The sequence below is a fragment of the Lontra canadensis genome, unplaced genomic scaffold, assembly GCF_010015895.1.
Source record: "Lontra canadensis isolate GAN:19392208 unplaced genomic scaffold, GSC_riverotter_1.0 scaffold24, whole genome shotgun sequence".
Taxonomy (NCBI): domain Eukaryota; kingdom Metazoa; phylum Chordata; class Mammalia; order Carnivora; family Mustelidae; genus Lontra; species Lontra canadensis.
This window is the reverse complement of record NW_022631018.1, coordinates 14,861,023-14,884,015: the sequence shown is the minus strand read 5'-3', so window position 1 is coordinate 14,884,015 and position 22,993 is coordinate 14,861,023. Positions and strand designations below refer to the sequence as shown.

The 22,993-nt window shown below is 37.3% G+C and overlaps 1 protein-coding gene across 4 annotated transcripts in view; it reads right to left on the bottom strand.

Annotated features, from left to right (window-relative positions):
• The window catches only part of AKT3 (AKT serine/threonine kinase 3), a 295,963-nt gene that overhangs the window by 33,163 nt on the left and 239,807 nt on the right, over positions 1-22,993 (bottom strand). For all 4 annotated transcript variants that reach the window (XM_032862896.1, XM_032862895.1, XM_032862898.1 and 1 more), the window contains 2 exons: positions 13,789-14,003; positions 7,078-7,165 (listed from right to left, as the gene is read on the bottom strand). In XM_032862896.1, coding sequence (XP_032718787.1) covers positions 7,078-7,165; positions 13,789-14,003 — 303 coding nt within the window. The remainder of the gene's footprint in view (positions 1-7,077; positions 7,166-13,788; positions 14,004-22,993) is intronic.

The following is a 22,993-nucleotide window of genomic DNA, read 5'->3' as shown; positions in this document are numbered from 1 at the left end:
CAACAAACAATGATGCCGAACTTCCAGAGGTAGGGCTGAAGTGGTGGAGGAAGCAATGTGGAAACAGCACAACGAAGGGAAGAGACAGGAAAACGGAGCCAGGGATGCTGGTCCCATTGATGAAAATCTCTATACTGCTGAAGACTCAGATAAACTAGAAGAATTAAACACAGCGGAGCCAGAAGAACAACACGAAACACGTCGATGAAAACAGTACGCCAGTTCAGCAGGAGTTGAAACTGACTACATTCATTTTTTTTCCACACCACAATTCTTCAACAGGATGTCTCTTTCCCATGCTGGTTCCGAAAGGCTTAGCCTCCCTCGAAAAAGGGGAACTCTCCCTAAGTCTTGTCTTCTGACTTTGACTACATCTCATGGTAAGTTCAGAGTAGTTAATGGTGAATTGAAAATATAACCGTCACTGCATAAAATGACTAATTGTTGCAACTGTCCACTCACATAGGAAGTGCAACTGCTTTTCCAGATTTTAATTTTTTATTACGAGGACAAGATAAATTTAAAACACCCTTAATTTATGCATTTTAAGGAGTGATTTCGCTTTCTTTGAATTTTTATGTTTAAAAGATGCCTAAAATATGAACACTATACTTCATAAAGGAAACTGCATATGTAGATTCACTATTGTTTACCTTTGGGCAATGAGATGGACATTTAAAATGGAACTTCTCTAATCTGACAATATCAGCTTGAATGCCCTGTTTTAAATTTTCCCTCTTCTTTTTTGCCATAAAGTTGTAAATAAAGACCATAATATACATGAAAATAGACACAAACACACAGGAATCAACTACATGATGCCTAAAAGAAAACCCACTTGTAAAAGTAACATGATGGAAATGATAAAATCAAAAGAAAGCTGGAGTACTTATATTAATACCAGAAAAAGATTTCAAAACAATGATTATTGCTATGAATATAAAGGAACACTTCATGAAGATAAAGGGGTAAATTCACTAAGAAGCTATCACAAACCTAAATGTGTACACAACTATCAATGAAGCTTCAAAATACATGAAACAAAAAAGAAACAAATGCACAATTATGGCTCCAGATTTCAAAAACCCTTTTCCAGGGACAATAGAACAAAGAACAAATAGAAAATCAGTAAGAATACAGGAAAGATAAGCACCACCAACCATCTTCACAAATGGCTATTGACAGAACACTTTGTGCATTAAAAGCAGAATATACACTCTTTTCAAGTGTACATAGAACATACATCAGAGAGACCGTTTTCTGGGCCATAAAGCAAATGTCAATAAATTTAAAAGGATTAGTATCATATAAAGTATGTTTTCCAAACACAAAATAGTTAGGAATCAGTAACAGAAAAATCTGAAAAATCAATATATTTGGAAATCAAATGATATATTTCTAAATAATCTCCAAGAAGGAATCACAAGAGGAATTAAAACTATTTTGAAATGAAAAAAAAAAAAAAAAAGGACGTATCAAAACTTGCAAAACAAAGGTTAACAGTCCTTCTACGGAAACTCACAGCATTCACTAAGTGCTATGCTACAAAAAGAGAACAGTCCCCCAATAATAATCTTAGCTTCCCCCCAAATAAAATAGGGAAAGAAGAGCAAAGTAAACTCAAAAGAAATGGAATAAAGAAATAGCAAGGAACAGAATTAATTAATCAATGAATAATGAGCAGAAAAAGAATACAGAAAATCAATGACACCAAAAGCTGGTTCTCTGACAAAATTCAATAGCACTGATATGAACCTCTCACTAGACTGATCAAGAAAAAGAAGTGAGAACACACAAATTATCAATATCAGGATTAAAAGAGAGATCATCATTACATACATTACAACAAACACTGTAAAGACAATAAGGGAATATTATAAATATCTTTAAGCCATTAAATTAGAAAGCTTAGAAGACAAAAGATCCTGAAACATTAAGCAGAACAGACCCACAACTATGAAAGAAAATGAGCTCAGAGCTAAAATCCTCCCAAACAAATACAAAACTCCAGTCCCAAGTGGCTTCACTGGTATATTCTAGCAAAGATTTTAGGAACAGATAATACAAATTTTACATGAACAATCCCATATAATTAAAGAAGAGGAAATACTTCTCTCATTTTAAAAAATCAAACATGATCCCAAAATGAAAATCATACAAAAACATTTCAGGAAAAGATGATGCCCCAGTACCACTCAGGATTTAAGGATGCAAAAATCCTTAAAAAATCCATTGTATCAAATCTAGCAATACATAATAAGGACATCAGGAATAGGTGGGTTTTCCAGGAATGGAGGTTCACTGAACATTAGAAAGCCTATCAGTGTAATTCGCCATCTTAATAGAATAAAAAAGAGAAAAACCATAGGGTCATTACAACAAATGCAGAAAAACTTTTAATCAAATTCTAAATCTCTTCAGGATAAAAACTATTAGCACACTAGGAACAGACGGGAACTTCCTCAACCTAATAAAGGAGGTATAGAAAGCTTACACTAACATCGCATTTTTATAACTTGTTATACTGAAATAATTTTAGGCTTAGAGAAGCTTACAAAAATAGTACGAAAAGCTCCCCTATCCCATTTACTCACCTGCCCCTAAGGATAATATCTCATATAGTCAAGCACAATGCTCAAAACTAAGAAATTAACACTGGTACAAAACTGTTATCAGCAACCTAATTTGGACTTCAACACCTTCCCACTATGGCCGTCTGCTGTCCCAGGACCCTGTCTGGGACCCTGTCTGGAACCCCACACTGCATTTGGTCAGTGTGCCCTCCATCTTCTTCAGCCGGCCTGGTTCTGTAGTCAATCCTCCCCTTGCATGAAGTTGACACTTTTGGGTTTACCTGGCCAGAGGAATGACCCCTCCCTTTGGGTGTTTCAGGTTTTCTCATCATTATGTTGAGGCTATGCATAGAATACCACAAAAGTGATCGAGCCTTCCCACCGTCTGTATCATGGGCTACAGGATAGCAAGTCTGTCTTATCACTGGTGATGCTAATCTCGATCAGCGGGCTTAAGACATAGTCTACCAGGCTTTTCTACCAAAAAGTTACTCTTTCAAGCTTTGTATATAATAAATGTTTGAGGACCAATACATTGAGACTACGCAATTATTTCTTAAACTTCTGCCCACTGATTTTAACATTCATCAGTAGATCCCACATGCAGTAAGTTCCCCTCTGAGGGTCTGATGGTAATTTTCTAGTTCCCTCATTCCTTCTACATTTATTTTATTTGTTTTGTTTCATTTTATTCTGATACTCACAAGATTCTTTATTTAAATATTTATATATTTTTCATTTTATTGTCTTCTTAGTTTTAATGGTACTTATGACTACATATCTATCTACATAGTTAAAAATTCAAAAGTTCCAAAAATAAATAAATAAATAAAAATTCAAAAGTTCCCAAACCACATGTAATGAAAAGTTGAACACACACCATGGGTCTCATTCACTTAGTTCCCTCTCCTGAGGCAACCAATGTTACCAGTATCTTAACATGTTTCCAGCTGTATAATGTATAAGAAGTATATACAGACACATTTTTTCCATTATGAAACTACATTTATTAACTGGAATTCATCTATAAGGAAGACATATCTCTTCTTAACATTTTATTTGTTCAATCATTTATTTTTGTAGTGTGGAAATTTTATTCCTTGGGTCATAATAGACTAATAAATAAGAGTAATAAACAATAAACTATTTGTTATTTAAATTTTTCCAGCTTTCATCACTGGGACTTATTTAAGGTTCACTCCTGCATCCTATTAATGCACCTCTATCTATCTATCTACCTACCTACCTACCTATCAACCTATTTTTGTTTTTTACTTTTTGGTACCACAAAATTCCATGGGCTTATCTTTTATTTTCCCTATCCAAGCTCTGAAATCAACTACTTTTCCAAGTACCCTTGGTTCTTTGCTTGGAAGAGTGATATTTAAAAACTAAGATTTCAGTACTTTCTGTGATAATTAACATCATATTTAATGATAAAAGATGTTTTCTGCATGAGATCAAGAACAAAACCAGGATGTTCACTCCATCATTTCTATTCAAGATTACATTGAGGTCCTAGCCAATATACTGAGGCAAAACAAAAAAAAAAACAAAAACCAAAAAACAAAAACAAAACATACCAATCGAAAATGAAGTAAAACTTCTTATTTACATTAGGATATAATCACCTATGCAGAGAATATTGACTAATACACACACACACACACACACACACACACACACAAACTACTAAGTGAGCTTTGCAAGTTTGCAGGACATAAGGTAATATACAAAATCAATTGTATTTCTATATACTGGTAACAAACACTATGAAAATAAAATTTTAAAATACCATTTTTATCAGAAGACATGAAATACTTAAGGACAAAACTAACAAAATACAGATAAGACTCGAACATGGAAAATTATGAAACATTACAGACAGACATTAAAGAAAACCTAATTAAATGGAAAGGTATACGATGTTCATGGATCTGAAGCCTTAATCCTGTTCGAATGTCAATTCTGCCACAAATTTATCCAGATTCAACATGGTATCACACAAAATCCCAGCAGACTTTTTGCAGAAGATAACAAACTGAGTGTGAAGTTTATATAGAAACTTATCCAGATAAATTCATCTTCTAAAACATCCTCCAGAGAATCTTAAAGCCTGAAGGCATTTTAGAGATCATAATTTTATGTGAGTAAAATGGCTTGTCCATTTCCCCACAGGAAGGAAGAAGCAAATCTAGGGCACAGATCTCCACACTTCAATCCTGTGCTCTTCATGATATTCGCAATTAAGATTAATTCTTTTTCTTTTCTTACTTAATCTAGGAAGAGATTTAGATTTCCCTTCAAGATACTAGCTTCTCTATATGTCATCTCTAGCTTTGCCACAATATATAGAAAACTGGCCAATGATTATGTAATGATAAACCTACAAAACAGCAAAACTCCCAAAGAGTATTACAGCATTCCCATAATTAATCCCCTATTTCTTCGTGATACAAACCCAGACAAACCCAATCACGTTTTCACAGTCTTCCAGAGACAGACTCAAAATGTGCGGACGCTGCTGTCACGCTGCTATACTGTCCCTCAAACAGGGAAGATGGCTGGAAACATCCGTGCCTCATCTGATATCCACCCAGGTAAACCCGCAGTAGAGCTCGGTCCCTGATGAATTCTATTTATGGACACTGTAACTTTCGTGGTTATGTTTCTTTATGGAAGACACTTAAGACCTCTTCTCAGATTAAGTGGCACCTACGTTTATCAATTATAACAATTTGAACTGTCTCCACAATACATCACCTAAAGCTATGTGTGGCAGCTCCTTCTCCCTGCTGGCTGGCCCCCGCCAATCCCATTCACCTCAAAGGAGCTGGCGGGTGTCTTGCTTTCACCTTGGCTCTAGGCATGTCCAGCCCCAAGGAGCAGAGACAGGACGTGTATCTCCCAGAGCTTTCCCCAGGTGATCCCACTTAACACAGAGAGCTGAACCCTGCCGAGGAAATCTTTGTGGCATATCTTAGTCTCCTGACAGGATGGAAGAAAGTCCATGTTTTGCCTCTTCTTTAAGTTAGCAGTGACACACTGGTGCCTCACAATTATCTCCTCAAGAAAGGTTTTCTCTCCTTCCTTCTCTCTCTCTCCCTCTTTTTTTTTTTTTTTTTTGAATTTTGCTTGGTGAGGGTCCAGCAAAGGGGTATTTGTTTGCAGCCTATAGCTTTGTACACCAAAGAAAACCTCTGACCCTGTATTATTTTGGGGAGACATAAGAAGACTTTGATCCTTCTCTTTGACGAGGGTCTTTTGTAGTGAACTGATTTGGTAAAAACAGTACATACCCACCATTAGGGTCTAAAGAGGGAAACAACCCACAAAGAACATCACCAGCGTTATAAAGTGGATGTCTAGTCATCTACATGAAGAAAATAAACGTTTAAGAATGGTCATGTGCTTCTCAGAAGGGTCGAGAAGGATCTAACATCTACCCCTGTGCTTTGCACCCGGTGGGAGTCTAGAGTTCGAGTAGAGGTATTTATTACCATGCAACTATTTTACAAGAAATGCTTAGAAAATCACCATACTCCCCATTCCCATAACATAATGCAGAAATTCAGTACTTGTGTTCTTCCTCATAAGTCATATGGTATCACTCTATCTTTACCCTACGGATTAATAGAAGAGAATATTTGGCACAAAATAGATATTTCCTAAATGTTGACTGTATATGTTTCAGAGAAAAATAGGGAAAACTGGAATAAATTGAAATAGAAGGACTAACGACACAAAGAACTAGATAAAGATTCTAAGCAAATATGGCATTACATAAAAATTTTACATGAGCATTTGAAAACCAAAAAATCAAAATCAGTGCCTATACAGGCAATAACTGAAATAGAAGAAATAAAATAGACAAAGATTAAAAAGGACTAGATATAATAATTTCCTGTCCTAAGCAAAAATTACAGTATTAAAAACAAGCAATAAGCAGATCACAATAAAGTTACAAAATTAGTAGCATCCATTTTGTGGGCATTAAAATTCAGTTTCAAATAACAGAAAAGCCCCAAATAAGAAAAATATCCATTTCTTTGTTAAATATTGAAAACTAAAGGGCTTTTTAATTCCTTTTCAAATAAGATTCGTATGAATAAATTTGTAGAGCTCACTTTAAAATTAAAGACATAAAGACAAGGAAAAACATTCTGATTCATTTGCTAGTTTTCTTAAAGAATAACATAACATTGGGGTCTTTTTTTTTCTCCTACTAATGTTAAGGAAACAATGAGAAGCAAACTAACATTACTGTGATAAAAGAAAAATCAACCGACCATACTGAATAACATTTCAAGATGCATTTTGGGAGTCAGAATTATCAATAAATTTTTGGCCAAAGAATTTCAATATTATATTCAATTATATGTAGAGTAAAAATGAAAACTATCATTACATCACTGAACTGAATTTTATTCACTTAAAAAATTTTTTTGGCCATAAATTCATTTTTGCCAAAATATATAAAGATTGTTCCATGAAAATAACCTACCTTTTTATCGTATACATCTTGCCAGTTGACTCCAGAGAAGAAACTGTGCCTCATAATTTCTTTTGCATCATCTGGGCCCCCGCCAAGGCTAAAAGATAGACACCAGAGTGAGAAAGCATTAAGACATTTACATAAGCCCAACAGGAAACAAAAAAGTGTTCGCAAAATGTAATTCTCTGTGGCATACATAGTTCTTGATTTCAAGAGCTGTACCAATAAAAAACTTTTGCTGTCAGATCTGATTTCTCTAACGTGCTATTAATAAGTCAGTTGAGCACCAACTCTTGATTTTTGGCTCAGGTACATTACGTCACAATCTCAGGGTCTAGGGACAGAGCTTCGTGTTGGGAGTGTGCTTGAAATTCTCCCTCTCCCTCTGCCTTGCCCTCCACCACCCTTGCACTCTTGTCTCTCAAATAAATGAATCTTGAAAAAGGAAAAAAAAAAGAAGGAGGAGAAGAAGTAGCCTCAGGACGATGTCATACCTGAAAAGTGTGCAAGGTTTGGGGTCAAAACTGAAATAGGCAACCAGCTTTGGAACTTATAAGATTTGTGACAAGGAACAAGCTCCTTAGTCCCAGTGTCCCCTCTGTAGAGGGGGGACAATGATGCCAGCCCTGTGGATCCCCGCGAGGCTTAGGAATAACAGAAGTAAGCAGCTAGCTCAACAAATGGTAGCAATTACCACAGTCAATTCTATAAACCAAATTTATTTTGGTTAAGACTCAGGTCAAACTGAATCCTTGTCACCATAAATTCTGAAATGACTAAATAATTAAAAAAGCAACTTGTATGGTATTGCTAACAGATAGAAACTCAGGGGCTATTTTCATACCTCAAGTGGATTTCCACAGAAATGACATTGCTAATCTATGAAATACCACTGCAACATGATTTATTCTGCTAGCTGCAATACATGTTACGAATTTAAAGATGCTCCCCCATCTTTCCAGGTTCTCTTACTTAACGAAAAGCTGGCATGGTATGAAATTCAGGTACTTTCTGGCTTCCTCGGTTTCAAACACATAGCGCATACTAGTCACTAGGAAGAAGGAAGGAGAAAAGAAAAAAAAAAACAAAACAAAACCAAATTAAATTAAAAAAAAAAAAAAACAACAGATGGAAAGCAAGGAGGGAGTGAAAGAGAGAAAAGGAAGAAAAAAAGAATGGGGAAAGAGCAAGGAAAAGAAAGGAAAGGCAATCTGTTTAAATCTGGATTGACAAAAGCAAGCTTTCTCTGGTCTTGTTAGCGGCTAGGAACTGTGTGCGCCCGTAAAGGCATAACAGCCAGTTCTCTGCGGAAAATGATACATGTGTAATATCACATACGCAGATTATGTACATGTTTGTTATGAATTTTACAGACGTAAAGGATGCGAGGCATAAAATTGATAAAGAATGGTAAAATACAGAATGCCCTTTACTCTAAAATCAGCCAAGTGATGGTCACAGATAACATTTGTTAAATTTTGCTGAACTCAAAAGCCACTAACTGGCTTAGGAGTAGCTCCAAGGTGAATACTGACTGATCTTTTTGTTTATGGTGAACACTAATTTGAAACTGATAAAACAAAGATACACATCAGACCTCCGCTTGCTTGTCAGTTACATGAGTGACTTCTTTGATGAATCGTGGAAGATTATTTCCTCATTTTTGTGTGCTATTCACAATAGAATGGATACAGACAGAACAAACTTTATAAGATATAATCTGTGTGGGGTGCCTGGGTGGCTCAGTCAGTCAGTTAAGAGTCTGACTCTTAATTTCAGCTCAGGTCATGATCTCAGAGCTGTGAGACTGAGCCTGTGTCTGGCTCCGTGCTGGGCATGGAGCCTGCTTAAAATTCTCTCTCTGTCCCTCCCTCCTGCTCTCTCTCTCTAAAAAAATAAAATAAAAATAAAATGTAATCTTCATTATTAATATCTTTTCTATTAGTTTCTTAAATCTAAACAATCAACAAAACAATAAAGCAAGCCCTGACTTACAAAGTTTGCCAGTTTTGGTGATGTAAATACTCTCCCCACGGCCAATTTCAAGTTAGGAACCTGTTGTCACACAACACAGAAGTGGAAAGACATGCACAGAAACAAACCCTTGTTTGGTATTTCTATACAGACACAACAGTTAAAAGCAACCTCGAAAGCACCAAGAAGGGTAAAACGTAAGTAACAAAATTATTAAGGAGTGCTGAATTTTGAGTATTTATTACCTTTGTTTTTAATGTCCTTGTTTTGGTTTGTAAGTTCATATAATTTGATTTTTAATCATGACCCTATTAAACAACCAGCTCACAAAATCCTTGGAACATAACAACAGGCTCTTATGAGTTGGTTCAGGCCAACTCCCACACACCACTGGGTAGGAAGAAACACAAACAGGTCATCATAAACAAACGATAATACAATCTAATGGTGCTGGTTATTATTAGGCATAAGGAACACATGACAGAGGAAGAATCCAGGATTCCCTGACACATGGTCAGAATGGAAAATACAACCATGAGCCGATATCTGAGTATCTGTGATGATAATCCATGGTTCCCACAGTCTAGGTCTCCTGTCCCAGATCGCAGGGGATGAACTACAAGGCTGACAGCGAACTTCTAGGCTGGACCAGATGGTACGAGTGGTGTTTGTAGGCACTGGCGGGTCTGTATTCAGCTAACGCCAGCGCTCCACCCCCTGGCCTCACTCTTTCTCCGTCTACTCCAAGTGGTATATGTCCCTCCCCGTCTGGGCTGCAAATTCTTTTGAGGGTAGAGATCGGGACTGGATGATCCAAAAAGCATTTCAAGCTTGTACTTAGAGAGCCGGAAAAGCAGACCCACCAAAATAAGTGTTTCTGAAGAGAATTTAACATCTCAGAAGTTATGCATCAAAGTAGTCCGCATGAGGAAACTCAGAAGCTCGCTGTACTTTCTTACCCTTCCACTATTGTTTTTCTTTTGAATGACACAGGAGATGGTGGGGGAGGTGGGAGTTGGGAGTAGAGAACCTTCATCATTTTGTAAATAGAAGGTTTTTATCCAGCTTCAGTTACTCATTTTATGTCACCCCTCTGTTCTCTTGCAATAGCTTGGCTTTGGACATTGCCAGCATTTAATCTATATTTATCAAATACATAAAAAACTAAAGTATCAGCCATGAGTACTACGCGAAGTCTAAGAATATAATCTTAGACTGCCATTTTAGAAGCTGGGAGAGATTCTTTAACACGCGCTTTCTCCAAGTGTGAAACTGTCAAAAATTTCAATGTCAATGACTCCCTAATATACAATTTAAGACTTCAAAATAATATCAAAATACGATTTGCACTAAGATATTTATGTCTAAGAATAGTAAACTCCAATACCAGAATGCCAAGCTAAATCCTCAGCTACTCTGGATTCTTCATTATTAGCAATATCGTGGAATGCGTATTTTCCTGGTGTTACCGAATGCAGCGCAAGGTCATGCTTTTCCTCTCGATTGTGCATAGGAGGATAAAGGAGATACCAACAGAATGAGCAAAGTGATGGAGGATACGAAGTAAAGACAAAATGGTAGTTGACCCTTTGGTAGAACTGATGGTAAAGAATATCAGAAAAATTCATCAGTATTTAAAACTGTTGAAGAGGAAAAATAATGAGGTGCATCGTAATGCCATCTTACTATGTTTCCAAAGACTTTTCAGGGTCCTTTAGTGCCTCTTTCCCTTCTTTCTACCTCTTGAATTCTGATGTTTCCCAGGATACTGTCCTAGGCCTTCTTCCGTTTGTCCTAGACTCCCCCACTATTCTCAGGGCTCCAGCTGCCTCTGAGCCATCGACAGGGCCCCAAACCATATATCTAGCCACTGTGTATCTATTAAGCACTGGTACAGTTTTGAGCTGTTGTCTTCACATTTCCATCTAGGTTTTCTCACAGATCTGACTCAGTACAGCCAAAGTGAATATGAGCATCCTTCCCACAAGCTCCTTTGCCTGTGCTCCCTGTCTGCTAATTAACACCCCACTCTCCAAGAGTCACCTGAGCTGGAAACACAGAGGAACCCCCAACTCCTTCCACTTCCTCATTATTTCTATTCAATTATCCACAAATTCCGATTGATTGCTCCTCAACCACTGCCTCTGGAAGGACCCCATCTCTTCTCTGGACAATCCCACACACGTTTTCAACGGCTCTGCCTACCTGTCCCTGGCCCTTCCCTGTTCTAATCCATCCATGACGAAGCTGCTGGTATTATCTTTCATAGCACAAATCCGATTACACCATCTCTTACTTCATAATTCGGTGGTTTTTCATCCCCCTCCAAATAAAGGGTAAATATTCTCTAAGAAGCAGAAGGTCTTTGCAATCTACCATTTCAGCTTTATCTCCCAACATTACCCAACTCATACTCTACACACTAGTCGCTGAACTTGTCAAATGCCATGTTCATTCACAATTCTAGGTTCCTTTTCATGGCAATTTCTCTACATGAACAACCCTTGTGGACTCCAACCCACCTAGCCCCCTAGACAGAGCTAATAACTCCAACATGCACTTGTAGGTAGAGCTGAGCTGTAAGTACGCATTCTGTGTCCTACATTATTCTATGAACAGCGACAGCAGAACTTTGTTTCACTCATCCTCGCATTCCCGATACTTTATTTTTAAAAAGTATTTTATTTATTCATTTGACAGACAGAGATCACAAGTAGGCAGAGAGGAAGGCAGAGAGGAGGAAAGCAGACTCCCTGCCAAGCAGAGAGCCCAATGCGGGGCTCCATCCCAGGACCCCGGGATCATGACCCGAGCTGAAGGCAGAGTCCTTAACCCACTGAGCCACCCAGGCGCCCCATTCCCGATACTTTAATGCAATAGTGGAGGCGCTTGCTTATCTACCTTAAATGAAAACAGCGAATCATTGCAAACACCCTGTCTTCCCTTTAGATAATACCAACGTCTGGATGGACAAACCTTCAGTTGTCCTACATATCAGCCCACTAACAATCTAGAAATTTACCTACTTATTCAACAATTACTAAGTATCCACTATGTGCTATCCCAGGGTGGGAGGCGGGGGCAGCGAACAGGAAAAATGAATGAGACACAGACATGAGAACCACAAATGCAAGGTTGTTCCACCAGCTACTTATGGGGGGGGCATAAAGGCAAGGGCTGTCAGAGTTACCTGGAGGAGTCACAAAAGGATAGGCTAAAAATTCATTGCCCTTGAAATCCAAGCCAAATATTAGAACTAAAAATCAAGCAGATAAAATGGAAATCCTAGCTCTGCTTAAAGATCATCTATTACCAAGTGCTGTCTGTTACATGAATTGTGAAATAATCACACTCAGTAGAACACATTTCAAAACCTGAACCCACTGAGAAGGGGCTGCATTGCAAATAAGATACAACAGAAATACCAAGTGGGCATCAAGAAAGTTGATTACTCCTATTCTACAGGAATTTTCTGGAGCATAAATTACTTAACTGTCTCCAGGCCTCAGTTTTGCCCTCAGTCAAATGTCAATGAGAAACCTACCTATCAACTCTACAAGGCGAGAGAAACAGCAAAGGGGACCACAGATATGCAAATGCCCTAAAAAAGAACACTTAAAACCACTCTACAAACACGAGGTAAGCTTCCCATTACTAGGATCATAAAACACATTTTTGAAAGGGTCTTCAAGAGGCAAATGGATGGTGTCTCTTTTACTATGTTTGCTTATTTCTGCTGAAGGGTAAAATCATGCCCCTCATAAAGTTTAGAGGCTACAAATGTGTGATGGAAACCATTGCTAATGTAAACAAAACCCACATTTTAGGATTCATTTATTCCTTCTTTCATTAATTCAGTCTGTCAACAATTACATAATGAGCAGAAAAAAACAAAAAACAAAAAAACAAAAACAAAAAAAACCAGAACTGTGCAAAAACACATTATGGGAGGGAAGATTGGACAATAAAATCTTGAAATCTATCCTCAAGATGTTTAATATCGAAGTGATTTTTAGAGCAATGCTGGCATGCCTACTCATCTACAGGAAAGGATGGCCATACACATGTATAAAAGAGATTAAGGGACGTTTTTACAATAATAATCATTCCATATATGACTTACAAATTATATGTGTAAATGAATATAGAAACATGAACAGAGAACACTAAGCTCACTGATTAATTAAGCAAAGGGCTGTAGGATGCTTCAGGTCACAGCTGTAGCTACAAAAGAAATACAAAGTATGTAAAGGTATTTTGCCCTTAACCCTCTCTGGCAGTACACAGAGAAGTGTATCTTCAAATGGCAAACAAACAAAAAGCAGTCTGATTGTTAATCCAGGTTGGCATGGGAGGAGAGTAAAGAGCTGGTTCTATCTTTTTTATTCTGTAAATTAGCATAAATAAAAAGGCCCAGAGACTGAAAGGGGAAAAAAAAGGGATACTTCTATCCCCATAATAGCAAGTACCAGGGCAATTAAGAAATTGTTCACTCACAATATGGTTAAGAAAACCTCTGAAAATCCTTGTTTGGTAAAATCTGCATAAAATTTCCAAGTTAAGAAAGAGTTGAAGAAATTTTTACAATGTTCTGTATTATGCAGTTAAAAATAAGTCAGTATTTCAGTGGGAAGATGTCTACACCAAATACACTGTTCTTGGAGTTAGTTATATTTGAATTAATCTCTGTATCACAGCCTCTACCCACATTCGTCCGGAACCCATCAAGTGTTACTTGTGGCTTACCGTTTATTTGGATCCTTTATCAAGAGCCCTGAAAGCAGTGATTTTGCATCTGAAGAGAGTGTTCGAGGAAATTTAATGTCTTCCATTAGTATTAGTTCAAAAAGTTTCTCATGATCCTGGTTGTAGAAAGGTAGCCTCCCACACATCATCTCATACATGACAACCCCCAGGCCCCACCAATCCACCGCTCGGCCATAGTCGTTGTCTTCTAACACCTAAGAGGGAAACCAGTGAACAAATGCATTATTACACACGAACTTTTAGAGCAGTCTTCACAAAATGTACTATTCTTATATCAAAGTGAATCCTAACTTGCAAAGCCTAGGTGGGCTATCCTGACACCTTGACATTTAAACCAGAAAGCATCCCACAAAAGATATGAGTCACACTGGATACAGGAAATATCTGTTCAATCCTCATCTTGAAGTGGCCAGTGTAGGAGAAAAGGGTCAGGCCACGCAGCATATTCCAAGCGAATGACAACGAAGGCTCAAGCGAAAATGGTTTGCGTATTCGCATGTTTTCTCATAGGCCTACTTATTTTTCACTGTAGGTCCACTACATGGACTTCAAGTAACTTGGGAGGTTAAGTCCTGCTGATCGAGTGTATAAGGAGCCATGGAGAAGCACTAAGGAACTCGGGTCAAACTGTAAGGACAGGAGTCATGTACACAGAGTCATATAGACAGGTTCAGGGCGCAGCGAGCAGGACAGTCGAGCTGGAAACTTCTGGAGGGCCCTACGTGTTTATACTCTTTAAGGAAATAGTCCACAAAGCAAATATAAAGATTTACTATTTGGGGTGTGTCCAAAGCTTTATTAGTACCTCACAATAAAATTTCTGTTAAACACAAACAACAAAAATCACGGTGTAATATCTCTCTGGCATGTGCCCTTAAATTTATTTCCCAAAATACATCTCATGCAAAACAAATTTAGAAAGAAAGGACACGGCAGTATCAGTAAGACTATGTTAGAGCGACCTATTCAAATTGGGGCATAATATTTCATCATTTGTCCCAGGAAAATGTTGATTTTTCCCTTTTTATTAGGTATGTTCCTTAGCCAATGCAATTTTTTTCATTTATTTAGATCTTCCTATATTTTTAATATTTTATTTATTTATTTGAGAGACAGAGAAAGAGAGCACAAGTGGGGATTGGGGCAGAAGCAGACGGAGAGAGAGACTCTCAAGCAGGCTCCCCACTGAGCATGGAGCCCCACCCAGGACTTGACCCCACGTTCCTGAGATCAGGACCTGAGCCGAAGGCAGATGCTTAACTGACTGAGCCACCCAGGTGTCCCAGAATCTTTCAGTATTTTATTTTAAATTACTATATCTGAATAATCTTAAAGCCTACTTTATCTGATTCTCCTGGCTTTGGGATAGATAGAGCAAGAAAACCACACCCATGAAATTTACCAAATAAAAAATCTTATAACTGATTACGTAAGAATTTCACACAGAACAAAGTGGTGCACATGTTCCAAACTTTCTTAGAGTTAAGTAAATCAGTTATTGGAGATGATGCACATGTGACTTTTATTTAAAATTTACTAATAATGTCATAGAATTGCACATGGTATGTTTGACAGTTAAATTTCGATTACCTATCAATACTATGAAAAGACACTTGGTAGACAGGGTATTTATATGCATGGAGAATGTAAGTTTGAGAAAAACTACATTACTTAGCAGTTATTTCAGTGTCTTTCAAATGTTATGAGAAGATTTTTAATTCAGTTTTATCCCAGTTCCAAGGCAACACAGGATCTGCAAGATACGAACACAAGTCCAGTTCCTATGTTCTTCCAAAAAATCTTTTGTAGAGTAACAAACTAAGCAAAATATTTTGGGGAAGAACAACAAATTCTAGTTTTCATCTTTGGCTAAAAATATTTCAAATTTCTACTTGTACGAAATGAGTAATATAAAAACAAACAGAAAACAAGAAATAACCTAAAACAGCAGAAAGAATTCGGCGTGTGTACTTATTACTTCAGTGAAAGGAAACGCTGTATGTATGATTTTTAAATACCAGGGACTTTCGATTATTCGAGAATCTATCTCCTGTCCAATTAGTAGAACGTACTGTTTGTGGGCCTGAATCTAATAGATCGAGGATTTCACCTAATGACAAACAATTTTAAAATCTAAGTAACCTTTTACTCAATTCCTACAACACCAACAAAACAGTGGCACATGCGAAAAAGAGCCAAATGTGGTTTTTAACCTCTTTTTTCATAAAACCATAAAAAGCATAAAAGCTGGATTAACTGCTTCCCGAACCCACATTTCACCAGCCGGGTTCTCATCCCCAGCTGGCAAAACTGGCAATCCTTTATTTTTGTTTAAATACCTGGTTTGCTGCCAGAAAGGAAAGTGAGTACATAAAAAAAGGGTTTTATTTTTGAAGAGAAATAAGCAACTGAAAAATAAAACTGCATTGTAAAAAAGTATGTTTGATAAAATAAATTTTTCATTTCGCTTTGTAAAATCAACACTGATTCTCAAAATAAATGGTTTTGCTTCCGAACATATGCGTCATACGCGTTTTAATGAATATATAGATACATCATGCTACAATTAGGACTGTTTGCTGTATTACTTTGAACTGAACAAATCTGATGTGATATATTATATCTTATCGACATGTGAAGTCCAGCAATGTTGAGGAGAAAAAACCCTAAAAACGCAGCCAGCCCTCTTAATCTAAGAGTCTTTGTTCTCAATTAAAAAGAAAGATTTCTGTTCAACTCCCACCTCTAAACAGCTGGAAGAGGAAATATATAAGAAATAAAAAGAAACGTGATTATAATATTCTACATGAGGATACAGAATATAAAACATGTTACCATTCTTCAGACATCACTCCTCTCCCCCTAAATTATCTTGAAACACAATACGTCCAAAGGCTCTAGAAACTCCAGAGTGAAATGAAAATCCACAGCTTCTTTTGTATTATTTTCTAAAGATAATTTTCCTCCCTTACTCAAAGCATGTATTTTTCCCCAATTACAGTAACATATAAAATTTACATTCCTTAAACTAAGAGCTGCAATCCCTTCTGCCTACCTCTGATGATTTTTTTCCCCGAAAAAAGCCTAATTTCCCCTAAAAAAGCCCCAGAAGGGCAGATCCAAAAGGTGGGATTATTGGTAAGGCAGAGGCACAATGATGGCAAAGTGCGTTTCAACTCCATTACCACCTGCCTTATCATATAATCTGGATATAAACGCAGATCAAAACCTGCTCCTAGAGAAATATAATCCACTGAAAGACTTCTCCTGAAGGATTAGCCTAAAGAAAGTGTCTCTTTTCCACAAAATCACTGTTACTCATATTTTCAACTGAACTCAAGGTTTCAAAGCTAAAGTGGACATTCGGGATTTCCTGTGTGCCCTACTGTCTCGGTCATCACAGATGTAGATCTACTCTGTGACTATATTTAATGCAAAAGACAGACAGAAAGGACAAGAGGTGATTTGGAACACCAGAGGTAATGTAAATATTCAACAATGATAAGAGGTCACATTAAGTCGATATCCAAACGGCACCCAAATGCTGGGAAACGAGGCTTAGTTTCCATTTTTCTACCAGAAGCCAGAGACTGCTTCACTTTCTGATGTAATAAAAGCAGTTTCAAGGAGGTCACAGCAGGTATCCATTACCATTAAATATTCTGGTAACATCTGGTTAATATTTGGTAATAGCCGATGTAGGTGCTGTACAAAACAGCCAGGGTAGTTGAACAAAAATCGGCATGAGTGGCTCTTGAGTGGTTACTTATTTCAAGGATGATGTTAAATAATAAACTATGAATTTTAAAATGATACCATCAGTTAAAATTCCCAGTGTAAATATTTATTTGGCGCATGGGCACTTTCAAAAACTATCTTTACTCCCGTGTTCTTTTACCAACTAGAATTTGCTGGAAGGTTGAAGGAACACCTCCCTCGGCTTGGCTGCCCGGCCACACAATGCACCCAAGGCAAGCAATTATAAGGAGGGGATGTCTGCCCCGGAGTGGCTTGCTGCTCAATCAATAATCCAGACAGAACAGATGGGGGAAAAAATTAAACATCCAAACAAACTGTCTGCACACCTATGTTGTGAAAGTAAACTGCGAACTTGGATGAACCAATTTACCACTAATTCAAAAAAGAATTTTCTTCCTGGTAACCTTGTATTTCAGGTAACGGATATGCGTGTGTTTTCTATATAAACATACGTTTCTATACTTTATCATTTATGGAAATCCTTATTCTTCATACCCTAGGAATCTGCTTAAAAAAAAAAAAAAGATCTGTTAAGTCTTGCAATCCAGATTCTAAAATGTACTGCAGCTTTAGAAGTCTGTATATCATGACAATTATGAATTCCATGGTTTCTTGGTATTTTCTTCATAGATACTTCTTTTATACCCGGTTCTCAAGTGCTCATTAACTCTTAAGAGACTGAGAGTGTGAACGCCGTTTGCACTGAAGGAGCACATTTTCCCAGAGTTCTCAACTTCCCTTTTGCCCTGGAGCAACAGCCATCAAGGGATTTCAAGAAACTGGGCCTTTATCACCTGTGTCCAAATAGCTATTGTGAAATACTACAGGTTATCGTCACTAGTGTGCGCCCAGCAACCGTGAGTTTTGTCTCTGTTCTCATGCTCCAGAGAATTTCAAATTAAATTTTGTGCTTAACCTAGAATCATTCCAAAGCACTGAATGCGAATATTCCTACTGTTAAAGTCAAAAGACCAAACAACACTGAAAAGAACTTTCGGTGAAAACTAGCGGCTGCAGGAACGGATGGACCTCTAAGGAAGGAGGAGCCACAACTGAGTGACACCAAGAGATGGTCAAGGTTGAACTAGAAATATTATTTTCACTCATATTTAAGTAATATCCAATTTTGGGAGAAAGTGGGATGATTTTTACTATTACCCCAAAATAGTATAAATAGTAAGCCAACTCATGGCAGTTAAAGGCCCTTCAATCTCCTCATATGTGAGTGGGCAACCTCTACCTGAACTAATCACCGTGTTCCTTCACTTAATTTCCCTCTTACTATTGATGGATCCTTCTCAGAGCCATTCAGGAGGATAAAGGTTTTCAAAAAGCGTTTAAGAGGTCATGTGTTACATGAATTATTAACAAATAAAATATGAGGGATGTACCCAGTTTTAAAAGGGTTACTAAAACTTTCTGTTTTTACAAAATGCTTAGGCATTTGAAGACTTAGTTTCACAATCTGTTAGACAGCGGGAGAATTTTGTCTGAGGGCTAAGTGAACTGTGACACACAGCTCCTATTTTTACCTACAGATTAAATGTGCAAATACATGTTACCCTTGGACTCATTCATTTCTCTAAAGATCTAAAGAAAATATTGACAGGGATGCCTGGGTGGCTCAGTCCATTAAGTGGCTGCCTTCGGCTCAGGTCATGATCTCAGGGTCCTGGGATCGAGTTCCACATCGGGCTCCTTTCTCAGCGGGGAGCCTGTTTCTCTCTCTGCCTCTGCCTGCCTCATTGCCTCCTTGTGATCTCTCTTTCTCTCTGGCAACTAAATAAAAATCTTTAAAGAAAATATTGACAGAGCCCAGGAAATGATGTCTTTTACATTATCTCTTCTTTGTTGTATTTAAGATAAATACATACAATTCCATGTCATACATCTTAATCAAGTTGGATTCTAAATGCTCTCCCCACCCCATTTACACTACTGGGTGCCAGCAACTACCATTACCCTGAATTTGTGGATGCTCCCAGCTCATTCTAAAGAAGGAATTGTATGTCTCTGGCTTTAAATTTGTATGAAATTTAATGTCCATGTGTGTTACTCCCTCTACAGCATCAAGAGAACTTCGAGCAAATCTTTTTCTCAAAGTCGTCAGCAAAAATTTCAGATATTTTCAAGTTACATGTTCTAAGGAAGATAATAAAGGTAGTAGGCTTCAAAAGCCAGCTGAATAAAATGACAGCGAGTGACTGTTTTCTAAGAACGAGGATCTGAAAATGAAGAACACATCAAACAATGCATCTTTAGGCACTGGAAAAAAATATTTTACACTTACGTGAAATCAAATTCTGTATATATATATTTTTTTCTGAATAGCAACCACAACTCAGGACCATGCATTTTCCAATAGTCAAGCCATTTTTCTGCAATCTTTTTGTTAGTTCTAACTTGATTATCAAATAATTTTTATTTTTACACTATTACAGAAGTGCATTTCTCTAGGTTTCCAAAACCACCTTATTCAACCTTCCCCATCTGTCACCATCTGCTTCTTTTTAGCATGTACTTTTTGTGTGATCACATAAGCATGTGAAAAATAACTAACATTCAGATGATTATCTGCTGGTACATTTGAGGACTGGGCATAATAAAAGTGAACTGCCAAAACGTACTTAACACTTTTAATTTTGTTGGGTCTTGCATGTAAGCTACATTTGATTTTCAAACTGTTTTACAGTTGGAAAGTTGATCAGGTACTGCTAACTCAAGAGCAAAGCTGAGACTAAATAATTAGCACTGCATAAAATGGTTTGGATCCAATGAGAGCCAAATCAAATAATAAAATTTAACAGTAAGATTTTATATGTGATTTCCAATTTCTTTTATAATTTCTAGGTGGAAAAGACAGTAGAGATTTCAAAAACAAAAATCCCCTCAAAATATCTTAATGTCCATAATGTACGGCAGGTAAAGGTTTCTTTCTTTCTAACGTAAGAAAGAGCAGAAACATGTTCATTTAAAACCACAGATTCGAATGCATTTTTAGAGATGGAGGGACACTAAATGCATACTTTATATGCCTGCTGGCACTGTGTCTCTCCAACCTCTCAAAAAAAAAAAAAAGACATGATTTTTTTTGTCCTTTACCAATAAATATCCCTAATTCTTCACCAAAGAGATAAGAGAACAAATACTTGTAAATACTCTTTTTCCAATAAATGGCATTTTTATACTGTAAGAGTCATCTTTTCCGGGGTTCTCTGCCACAAAAAGAAACTTAAGTTTACTTAAAATTTGTCTTTAACACCAGCTATGAGTCTGACATGTCCGACAGTTAACAATCGGTTTTTGACCTGATCTCTAAGGAGGCCCTGAGCTCTCTCCACAAGGTGTAAACAAGTCTTGTGTAGAAAGAGACAACACTGACAAGGAGCCACTCACAAGAGAAGCAGTAATCAGGAATGGACTCCCAGGTTTGATAAGCAATTATGACTTACATACCACGGAGAAAAGTCTGGCATTGATGATGGAATGTGCTAGAAATTTCAAGGTTCAAGAAAAGTGAGAGACACCATCTGAAAGGCTCTTGCCCACCCCTCTGACTCTGATCATGTTTGTCTAATCACATTATTGCCTTGTTCTCAATTCCAAAGTGACTTTCCTTTATGCAAGAGATCAAAGCTAAACTCCTTTTGCATTTTAGTCCCCATCCCTGCGTCCAGCCTCCTGTCTTCCTGCTCCCCGTTCAAGGCCACTGGACCCTTCCTGCAGGCTGACACACCCTTCCTTCTCCTCCACGAGCCTGGGCACAACTCCAGGAAAGCAATTATTTTCTTGCACAGTAATGATTGTTTTCTGTCTCTTATCACCCTAGCAAACAGCAAGCTGCTTGAGGACAAAAACCATTTCTTACTATCTTTGTATTCCCAGCCCCTAACACAATGCATGACCTTCAAAATAAATACTCTGTAAGTATCTCTTGAGTGAACAAGAGTGTTCTCCAGTGAAACAGTCTGTATTGGAGACCGGAGGAAAGGGCTTAAAATTTTTTGTCTTAAAAGTAAGAGTAAACACATTCAAAATTACCCTATTTAACAAAAACGCCATGATTGACACAAATACTTAAAATGGAAGAATTTAAATTGCATGAGAAGTTAGCTGTTTCAGGAATTGTCATCCCCAAATGGTAACAACAGTGATGGAAAAAAGACGGGTTGAGACTGTAATTATGGATCAACACACACCAGCCATGGGTACAGAAATTGCTGTTACAGACCAGACGTCTGTGATATTAAAAAAAAAAAAAAAAAAAAAAAAAAGATACGCAAAAATGTTTCTTACTTGTTTTTAAAAAGAATTGATAATGTCTTGGGAATTGTAAAATTTCGCTTTAGAAACAACTGTACTTTTCTTTATGAAACTCTTGGTTTTGTTCTTCAGCTGATGACATTAAGCATGTAAAACAGTATCTTTGCCTCTTAGATCATCTGCTTCTCAATGAAATGAGATGTGTTTATCTTCTTCAGAAATAATTTCCCCTAATTGTGACACAACTAATTCTGTTATTCTCAATACAGGATGGCAGCATCTGTGGCCTAGGGATCGCAGGGGTTACTCGAACTCCAGAGAAACAAAGGATTTGTTTTTCATGACATTCACAAAAACAACCCTATTCTAGAAAATATGATCTCATATTTGAATAAATAAGGAACAGGGTTCTGAAAATTTTACTTAATTCACCACAAAAATGGGAGGATCTTAAACTTCCAGATTTTATAACAGAAAATAATATTATTGGCAGCCTTCAAGAAAATAATATTTAGAAATGTACTGTATTTCAAATTATTAGCTCTTCTTTATAATAACACAACATTCTTGAAATGTATATTTACTATCTAATTGAAAAAACCTTTATATTAACAAACTGATATGAGTTACTACAGGTACAGAGAATGCTAGGGTTCTCGATGTATTCCTAATTCTTAATTTCTTTTAATTACCTTTTCCTTTTGAGCATTTGTAAAGCATTCACCTTAAAAATGACAATTATTTACACCTATAAGCGGTCTTGAAATTGTAGCTTTTGGAGGTGTAATATCTGTAGTTAAAAAAGGAAGAGTGGCCTTTATAAGATGGATCCTCTCTCTGACAACTCCCTGCGGTGTACAGACTCCATTACAAAGAAGTTCTGATCCTCCGTCCCCTCACCTTTAAAAGAACCATCAGGGATGCTATCGCAAAAGGTCACTGCAAACATGCAGCACGCATGCATAGCAGATGTTCGAGAAGCTACTATCCATCCATCGAAGATCAATGCCTCCCAATTTGGCTCCAGCCACACCAACTTTCTTAGAGTTTGAGGGAGGAACTGGGCTCATTCCTGCCCCAGGGTTTTCAACTAGCTGCTCTCTGCGTCTGGAAAGTTGGTCCTCTCCACTTCCGTAACAGCTGCCTCCTCCTCAGCATCCGG